The sequence below is a fragment of the Solenopsis invicta genome, chromosome 8 (genome assembly GCF_016802725.1).
Source record: "Solenopsis invicta isolate M01_SB chromosome 8, UNIL_Sinv_3.0, whole genome shotgun sequence".
NCBI lineage: Eukaryota > Metazoa > Arthropoda > Insecta > Hymenoptera > Formicidae > Solenopsis > Solenopsis invicta.
Window position 1 is genome coordinate 8,317,858 of NC_052671.1, and position 9,957 is coordinate 8,327,814.

Sequence of the window (9,957 nt, forward strand, 5' to 3'; positions counted from 1 at the left end):
TCTAATAAAATGCAAATTTCTTTTTTATGAAAGGAATCTGCAAGGTTGATTGACTTTTTAAAGAGATTATTATCGTTCTCTTTCAGACGGTCTTTCTGAAGTTCGTTGCGTTTCCCGAAATGCGACGGATTAATGCAGATAGATCTTGTCAGTTTCGCGTTCACGACTAACATCGTCTGCACCGGATGATGAACTGATTTCGTTGCATCGCGCACCTGTATGCGATAGACAATTTTGTTTCTCTCGGTTACCTTGACTAGAGCATTATTCGCACATCCGCCGGAACTGTGACGATCACGCGTATACATATTAAACGATTAAGCGCGAACTGTGTTACGCTTTACCTAGATTTCTCGAAGATAACAGAAGGATGTAATTACTTCCTTGGTAAGCTTAATATACTTAAATTAGCTAATTAAAAACTAAATAGATTCCTTTTTTTTTATTAAACACTGCGATGAATTCGCACAGCGCAGTAATATTATTTAATGAGTTTAAAAGAAAATATTTCTACGAAGTTAATAGAAAAATGGACATCTTTTAAGATATCTACATTTTTTTATTAAACATTTATAATCGCACATAGGCCCACCTTGTTTATAAAATTTATTAATATTCGTACAACACGTAACTATTGACAAAATCATAGTAGAACAATAAATTATTAAGTACTATTTGTATAAAAATTGTTTTGCTGTTCGGCATACTATGGATTAATGGTGCATTAGTGAACTTCAGTTTGTACGTTTCTTCAATTCTCACGCGAATAGGGAATAGAGAAGGGGTTTCAACAATTCCAATTTCGTCTTTCGTTCCACTCGATCGCGGTCTCGATGATGCCGGATGAACGAACGAAGTCGACAGCAACAATATTGGCAGTGCTTTGCCACTTGCTGTTATACCAATTCGTAACATTGATATTAACTTTATCCGCCATTTGACGGATACTTCCAAGCCGGTTTAAGATTACATCCCACGTGTTGGGCGTTAATTCTGCCATCGCCGATCGTGGTATTGATCTAAGTTGCCTGGAAATGAGAAGCGCCAGATTGGCGTAATTAGTTCTTTTTACTGAAATTCTCGGGCAGTTTATCTTTTCTCTTTTTCTCTCCAACGGGAAAAGAAAAAGAGGAAAAATAAATTGTGTAAGAAGTTCAGTTAAAAAGAATAAGCCTGTTATAATTTGTGTTACAACATCCTCTGTTCATGTGTTGTATACAGAGTAAACCTAATTCTTTTCTTATTCAATAAAGCAATCTCTCAACTATTGATTGAGATCATCGTAAACTTGATCGATCACTATTAAGTAGCTCATGTACAGATATCCAGTTTATATCGCTGCGTGTAACACGCAGAAAAATATTGCCACGGAAAGCGATTACTCAATTTACTTTTTTCTCTTCTAGTAAGTAACGTTTACCTTTAAAAAGATATTTTTTTGATAACTGTCTTAAAATGTAACATATTTTAGAGAAACTGAGAAAAACTCATTTACTTAAAATAAGAAATTATAACAGAATATTATTGAATTTCAAAGAATATTATTAAATTAGTTATAGCGAAAACAAGTCGGAATAATAAGCAAGTAGAATTTCTGTTTTAACTTAATATTCTTAATTAAAATATTAAATTACTAGGATTGAAATATTTTTTTAATAAATTTGATGTTTATCAACTTATGATAGATTTACGGATTATCTAAACTTATAAAATATTTAAAATAAATAATTTTTACTTATTTGTAATTGAAATATATATCTTTTTGTGTATACACAGAAGATTATTTTAAGCAAATATAAACTTGTTTTCAAGTAAATAGTGAGATGTAGTTTAAGAGTATATTATCAAGAAGATATTTTTCTATATCCAAAGATAACCGTTACTGAAAAGAAGAAAACTAAAAATTAATTAAGTAATTGCATTTTTTTAGCATGAAAATATTTTTCTGTATGTACACTTGGCGCAAGACACAATCGCGTCTCTTGATATTAGCTTATAAAATCAAAAGTAGATATGTGAGGACAGAATAGCTTTCAGGATCTTGAATAGCTTTCAGTGCTACTTGAAATCGGTTTTATGTATATTTTACATACCCGACACTTTCCGTTTCGATGCGATTCAGATAGTTGAACAAATCTTCGATAGTCCTGACGTTTCCCCATTGATGTGTCACGCAGGGCCATACGCTTTCGTAGCGGCTGACGACTCGTCTGTCATCATAACCGATGATAAGCCTTTTCCCGGTCGACCAGATCGAATTCAGCGTACTGGTCCACCCACTCTTCGGCAGATAATATCCGGCGAATTGTTCCTCTAGGAATCCAACGAATTCGTGATGTACCCCCAGATTTTTCCCAAAACCTAGCAAACATCATCAGCATATATAATACTTTCACATAAATGACAAAAATATTTTTGAATCTCTTCGAGTCACACACAATCTTGCTGTTCCTATTATTAGAAATGAAAATAATGGGAAAAAATTACAAGCTTCGAGAAAAAGCTCAATGAAAAACAGTTTTTCACTTTGAAAGTTTTCCTGAAAGATTTTTATTCGGATTAGTATATTTTCATTATTGTTCTAGAATTCAGTTTTTGCATTCATCCAAAAGATTTCTGTGTAACGATAACTTTGAACAATTAAATTGTAATACAATGACTAATTGGCGGTAGCCATGGATGTATTTAAATCACGGAAGTGAGAATTGAATTGAAGCACATCTTGTTTGAACAAACACGTATGTCTCTTTTATGTTTAATCACTAGGAATTCATGAATTAATATAAAAAGATATAATGAGAAAGGAACATAAAAATTTTTTTATTATTTATTTAACGAAAAGGTATTGTCAACTCATTATATATCGTAACAATGCAGGAATGTTTTTTTTTTCAATTAGAAATTATTACCGAAAAAAATATTAAATAATGCCGAAATAATGTAGATCTAAAATGCTTTAATCATGATGAATACCAAGAAAAATAAATGTTACATCTTTTTTTAGTATTTTCATAAAAGGAACATTTTTTTCTGTGAAAACTGGTTTTTACTCGATTTTTACTTTGAAGTAAAAAATACTTATTTTTTTTTTTTCTATTATTAATTAGGAACAGCGACAAATCACATTGTAAGATTGTGTTTTATTCTTGCGTCTTGCTACAATACTCATAATCCGTTACCCGAACAATACGTAATCGACACGAAGTTAGAAGAATTCTAATGTCCATTTCCATCAATTAGAATAAAATTAGATTAACTTTCATCTCGGTTCAACCATTTTTTTTATTTTTTTTTTAATTCTGAAAATTAGAAAAAGATAAAAAGTAAGTTAAACTGAGATTAAAGTTCCCTAATAGTACAATTTATTGCCGTAAGAGTTCTACACTAAATAGATAAATTGATCTTTCAAATTAGTGACCTTATTTAACACGAGAGTCGCGAGTGAATTCAACATATGGGTGCAGTATTTTAAAGAAGAAAGAAAATGTGTTGTATGGCTTTACTATTTTTGTCAAGAACTATTGCGAAATTTAAAGTTAAAATGTATTTACCAACTGGGAATTCCTGAATGTCGAAAATTACGATCTCGTTCGTATTGTTGAGGAAGATCTTGACCTGGTTCACGACGGTTTGCATAGGAACCGACTTGAACACTCCATGATTCGCCCACCATACCGAATTGGTGTTGGGATAGTGTCCGACTCTGATGTCGAGATATCGGACCCCGTAGATCAGTTGCGTGAGCACGTCCACATCCTGCAGTTTAATTATCCTAACGATTACCAGCAACGGTTATTCCATATTTAATTCTTATTCGGTCTTTTTAATGCGTAAGCTCTCTTTAATATCGCTCCGAACATTTTTTTTTTTTTGCCAATTACTCGAACGCGACAAGCGTCTTGCTATTTGAATCGAGGGGAAGTCTTTTTTGAGTCAATCGTAGAAATGGAGATTTTGTAGCCACGCTTCCGACTCGGACTTCCGTTGTCGCAGCGAGATTAACTTGCGGATTATCATCTGGCTCTTATGGCAAATAATGAATTCTTTGTATTATTCGGAATTTACCTGCGTTATCACGTATCTCTCGACGATATTCTCGGAGTTCGCTCGTTCGTGTATCGCGTACGACGCGGAATCGTGCGTGCCAGGTAGGAACACCCTGCTCAACGGCAGTGATCCTAAGATGGCTCTCCTCTCCGACATCCAGCGAGGCTGCGTTTGCAGACAATTTGTCAGTCTTACCGTGCCGTTTCTCAACCAAGCGACATGATACTCTATTAAAGCGAAAACCGTTTTATAAGCGCGGATTTACGTAAATCCTAAAGAGAAAAAGAAACGGTGGATCGAGTAGCAGGCTTAGAGGACTACTCTTTATCAAACTTAATAAAAAGCAATTGGCTCTTGTCATCTTGTATGACAAAGCAAAATGGACGAAACAGTATCTTCTGCACTATAATAAATATGTGAAACAATTTTTGTAATTTTATTAAAAATTACGATAATTTAAAAAAATCGCTATATATTGTGTTTGATAATAATTACAAATTTTTTGCGCGTACGTATATTCATTTATATTTACTTTGCATAAATATATAGGATTGAGGAAATTATGAAAGTGACTTGTTAGTTTTAAAGAGTACTTCGTTGTTATCATTATTCAAAAAGTAAATTAACAAATTACTTTTATTACCTTTTTAAATACCAAGAAAATATCAATTAATAACAAAATCCAATAAAAATCAGTTAATAATAAAATAATAAAAAAATATTACATTTTTAAAAGTTGTTGAAACGTCGGCAAAAACAATAAAACTTTGAATCTTTAATTTTGCAAAATCGGCAAAAAACTTGAAGTTTTTCAAGTACTGTAAATACGTTGGCGGGTTTTAGTTCTTTTAAATTCGTACTTTTTTTTCCTTTAATCTTACACTGAGAAAAAAAATGTGTTAATTGCAGTTTTTAACTTGATTAAATTTCTTTATTTCAAGTATTTATGTGTTTCAGTTAAATTAAATTTTTTCAGTTCAAACATACATATGACTTAAACACATAAATACTTGAATTGAAGAAATTTAATCATTTCAACAATTAATTTAATCAAGTTAACATTTTTTTTCACATTGCAGTGTATGTATTTCAAAATTTCGATTCAATCATTTTATCAATCAAACCTGTTTTTAACATATAAAAATTTACAATGATGATCACATATAATCTGGATCAGAATACAAATTATGAATTTTATCAAAACTTACTTAAAAGAAATTAGCATTCATTTGTCAACAACATCGTGAAGATGTCTTTCTGTGACGTTAGAACTTCCGAACGAAAACAAAATGGATTTCAAATATACTCATAAAGTATGAAGATAATAGCGATTGTCATATTTATTTTTTACTAGGAAACGAGTGCATCTACATTACTGTTTTCTAGAACTCCGTTCTAAAATTCACTGCCAGCACTGAAAATCTGTAGTATACGTAACTTGAACTGTAGATTTTTAATACTGATAATTTATATCTTATTTAGATTGCAGAACGCAATTTAGATAAGAACTGATATTGAATAAAACACATAATTACAATTACATTTTTGCAACTGATAATGTTGGTTGAAAAAAATGTAACTGATAATATTCGTTAAAAAAATATCATTGTAACGATAACCCCGATTACACCAAACACGCGTTACTTTTCAGCGTTATATATATATATATATATATATATATATATTCTTGATTAGCAGTCTATATCGGAAGTATGTAATTGCGTTGTATATAGTCGCGTACGTACGTAGGCATTGCTGAACGAATGTGAGATTCGAGGTGGGAACGAACGTGGCCTGCACTCCGGTCCTCTTGATGCCACTCGGCGCGTTTGGTATCAGGGTATAAATTGGCTCGAGGCCGTTCGTGGGCTCGCCCGTGTAAAGAGCGATCGTATCGCCCGGTCGATACCTGGCGTGATTCCAATAAATCTCGATCTCCCGTATCATTCGAATGGACATTATGGGCGAGATAATCAGGCCTACGTGCGCGCGTTGGAAATCTAAAAAGGAAGAAACAGGTGTTTCGGTGCAAAGGCACTTTCGGTGAACGACGCCAGGCGCAATAATTCAATCTCAATGACAATTAATTCCTGTTCGAAAACCGGAGCGATTGTTTTCTCTGCGAGACGAACTGACACGATTGCGTAAGTCACGATAAAAATCCTTAAACAGGCCAAGAAATACCAATCTCCATATTCAGTTAGCGGCATGAAAGTAGGACAATTTAATCAAAACATTCACCAGTTACATTTATCGCTAGCGTTTGACACTGAGAAAAAGAGTTGTTAACTTGACTAAATTTTTCAACCCGATTGAATTTCTTTAGTTCAAGTAATTTTTCTATTTAAGTTAAATACACATGTAGTTACGTTAAATATACAAATTGCCTCGACTGAAGTTCAAGTATTTTATTTTTTTAAATCATATACATAAATACTTTTGAACTGAACAAATTTAATCGAGTTGAAAGATTTAGTCCAATTAATGACTTTTTTCTTTCTCAATGCACCGTTTATCGCGCTGTCGCCACTCTGCGATTTAAAAACTCACCGTCTCCCGTCTCTGGACCGCAAAATCTCGCAGTCGACACGCAGTCGACGATCGTTAACCAAGGGAAAAGGGCGGGAACGATTGTAAGTAACTTCATCTTCGTGCACGAGTTAACGCGGGAGGATCGTAGTAAATAAAACCTATTCGCCTTTTCGAGCCGTTGACATTCTTCTCGGTGCCCCCTCGATCGTTTCAGTTCTTCCCACGAAGCCAACTGGCTGCGAACTGCTGCAAAAGACGTCAGTCTTCATTTTTGATTCAACCCGATTTCTCGCGCGAGTTTGAGAAACTTTATCACCGTCAAGAAACTTATTACGACACATTCATAAATATTTACGATTTTTTTTAAATGAGAAGTCACGTGCATAACATGTTAAGACGTTTACGATAATACAAGTATGATAAGAATGAACTCATTGATTCTCGTTCACGTAAATTAAAAATATAATGCTTATCAAAATGTTTCCTTTTTTTCGCCGAAAATGGATCACCCAATTGAAAAAGATTCTCTTTCAGGAATTCCCGTTTAATTGGTCTTATTGCTTATATAAATCCCGATATCGTGCGATATCGAAAGGCTAAAGCAATTTATCTGCAATTAAAAAATTACGAAAGCTACTCCAGATCGTAAAATTAGCCAGACAGCGAGCGAGCTGACATTATTTGTCATTATTCGTCATTTTAACGACGAAATGTTAGAAACGTTATTTCGACGTTAAAAAGACGATAAATAACGTCAGCTCGTTACCTGGCTATCCCGCGGTAATGTGATACGAGTTGAAAAAAAAATGTTTTACGAAACAATCGTTAATTATTATAATTATTTTACGAAACAATTGGAGTTTATTTACTAACACTCGTTCCGTTAGCCGCGATAATCGGAAAATGGTCGCTCGCGTGAGTCTTCTCGTGGTTCGACGCGCTCTCTCCGTTGATAGATCGTAACTGATCGTCGTACGTGCGATCAAGTCAAGTTGTGCAAGTTCAAGAACGTGGCGAACGCGATGACGACAGTAGCAGCGAGAGACATAGTTACTAAGGAAAAATCGTCCGCGTCGATTGTGAATGCCGACTCGTTTATTTCTCTTCGTTCCGTCATTTAATTGCGATTACGTAAACTCGCTTTTTTCACTTTATTATGAGATCGCGGAGACGTATTTCGTATATTTATATATCTTATATCGCTCTCGAGGCGAAGACAAAATCCGTTTGTGCTCTGTGCTCCGTAAATTTTATCATCTACCATATTTCTAACGGTGACTCGTCCGGTTTGAAAGTAACGAAACGAGATTTCTCCTGAGATTTCTGTGCGAGAATCTTTTTGATTTTTTAATCTTCAAGCTAAGAGTTGAAGAAATCAAAGTTATGAAATAAGGAAATTTAAGGGAGGACTCCCCCCTTAATTATCTTTTTACTCGAATTATCTTTTTAATCTTAATTTGCCTACGCAGCACGATTGATCCCGATCGAGATCGTTGAATCTCGAGGCGGAGGAAGCCCCCTCTCCTCCACCTCGAGGAAATTAACGCGATGACATTTCCGCGTGCTGCCAAGTCGACGTCGAGCGGTGAGGAGGGGTCCTCTCCCCTCCTCCCCCCTTTTGAAGGAGGGCAACAGAGTAGCGAGTGGGAAAAGGAGTGGAGGAACCAGAAGAAATCTCTTACCACGAATTTAACGTGAAGAAGTCGGCTCGACTGACTTCGCGGTCGAATCCTCGATCATGCGTTCTTCCCGTTGCCTCGGCATCGGAGCAGCGCGTAGTCGACGGACGCGCAAAAAAAAGCCGCTGACTCGCAACGTTACCGCGCCGATGCGTGAAACTATGCGGCGCGATTCGGTATCACGCGAACTTCAGCGGCGGCGGCGGCGGCGGCGGTGGTGGCGGCAGCAACGACGGCGGTGGCGGTGGTGGTCGGTGGTGGTGGCGGCAGCGGCAAGCAGCAGCAGCAGCAGCAGCGGCGGCGGCGGCGGCGGCGGCGACGGCGGCGGCGGCGGCGGCGGTGGAGACGACGGCGGTGGCAGCTCTCCGCCACGCACGGCGTTTGCCTGCGTGGCACAGTAAAAATGTTTCTTTCTCGGAAGCGGGATGAATATTATAGCGGTAGTATAATTAAAGGCCGCTAACAAAGAGGAAAGAAAAGAAAGAGAGGGAGGGGGAGAGCCCCCGTCGAGGGGTTGCCGCTGGTGTCAAAGGATTTCTCGGCTCTCTTGAGAAGAAGAAATGTAAAGAAGACACGCGAAAGGAAGAAATAGCGGAAAAAAAGAGGAGAAAGAGGAGGAGGGAACGGGAGAAGGGAGACGTAAAAAAAGAGAATAGGGTAAAATGAAAAAAAAAAAAAGTAAGAAAGATGGGCAAGAAAAGGTCAAGCGAGAGAAGAGAAAAACGAATTACTGTCTATACGCATTTGCGACACAGACCTGCGTGAGCTGTAATCTTATATTGTTCTACTTTCTATAGCGAGAGTACTTGCTATTATTAAAGTACGCTCATAGAACACAGCTGAGTCATGCCACTCGGAGAAAAAAATAACTTTTACAATTTTAATTTAATGTAGGAGCTAAACCTTTTCCAGGAACAAAGGTTTATCTTCTACTTATATCATTCATACGTCGATATATAGTTTCATTTATTAATTTAACGTGCCTCTTTTCGAATCAATATTGTACGACGAATGAAATTTCTTCTTCCTTCGGAATATGAAAGAAAATAACTTAATCTTCGAAAGCAAGAGTTATTAAATAAACGAATGCGTCGGGATATAGCTTCATTTATTATCTACCGTCATTTCATTTATTAATTTAACGTGTCTCTCTTTTCGAATTAATATTGTACGACGAATGAAATTTCTTAATTGGAATACGAAAAGAAATAACATAATCTTCGAAAGTAAGAATTATTGAATAAACCAATACGCTTTAATCGCCCGAAGGCGCGCGCAATAATAATTGCCGATCCATCGCATTCAGTGCATTATTACGGTATAATAATGGCTCGCGATACACGTACACGATCGTAAATGTTTTTCCATCGAGTGAGTTACCGGTATGCGAGAGCCATTAAGCAAAAAGTGTTAAACAGACCTTGGAACGTATTCCGCTGATAAATTTAACGCTAATGAGAAGTACAAGAATATTTACGTCTCCTGTACTCGTGTGAATTATCTTCAAACATTAACTAATTCATAAGATATACAATGTTTTAAAACAGCATTCAACAGCTGATTCTTTGAATCTTTTCTTAGGAAAGACTGCCAATCATCATTTATGTTTTGCATCATATATTTTGTAATTTTTTTATATATGTATGGAAATTTTTTAAATGAAAAAGAATCGTTTCCTGAAATTTAGTTTGAAAAAAGC

At 35.8% G+C, this 9,957-nt stretch overlaps 1 protein-coding gene across 3 annotated transcripts; it reads right to left on the bottom strand.

The window, feature by feature from the left end:
* Positions 1-593: 593 nt before the first annotated feature.
* Positions 594-8,467, bottom strand: LOC105207966 (PI-PLC X domain-containing protein 1). Of its 3 annotated transcripts, none has more exons than XM_011177663.3 (7): positions 8,262-8,467; positions 6,598-6,825; positions 5,793-6,047; positions 4,066-4,274; positions 3,552-3,756; positions 2,094-2,361; positions 594-1,028 (listed from the first exon to the last, which is right to left on the bottom strand). In XM_011177663.3, the coding sequence occupies exons 2-7, from the start codon at positions 6,692-6,694 to the stop codon at positions 788-790; spliced, it is 1,275 nt and encodes a 424-aa protein (XP_011175965.1). In that variant the 5' UTR covers positions 6,695-6,825; positions 8,262-8,467; the 3' UTR covers positions 594-787. The 3 variants fall into 3 exon arrangements, with proteins under 3 accessions (XP_011175965.1, XP_011175964.1, XP_011175966.1); XM_011177662.3 differs by lacking the exon at positions 8,262-8,467 and adding an exon at positions 7,453-8,199 and having other exon boundaries at positions 6,598-6,822; XM_011177664.3 differs by lacking the exon at positions 8,262-8,467 and adding an exon at positions 7,453-8,199.
* Between the last annotated feature and the right edge of the window lie 1,490 nt (positions 8,468-9,957).

What these genes read in the sequence shown, in the direction of transcription:
- LOC105207966 (XM_011177663.3), bottom strand. Translation starts at nt 6,694, where the DNA reads ATGAAGTTACTTACAATCGTTCCCGCCCTTTTCCCTTGGTTAACGATC. An exon ending in ATTCGTTCAGCAATGCCTAC is followed by an intron (nt 4,275 to 5,792) that starts GTACGTACGCGA and finishes TCGCTTTAATAG; the next exon opens with AGTATCATGTCGCTTGGTTG. An exon ending in CATTCAGGAATTCCCAGTTG is followed by an intron (nt 2,362 to 3,551) that starts GTAAATACATTT and finishes GATGTTTGCTAG; the next exon opens with GTTTTGGGAAAAATCTGGGG.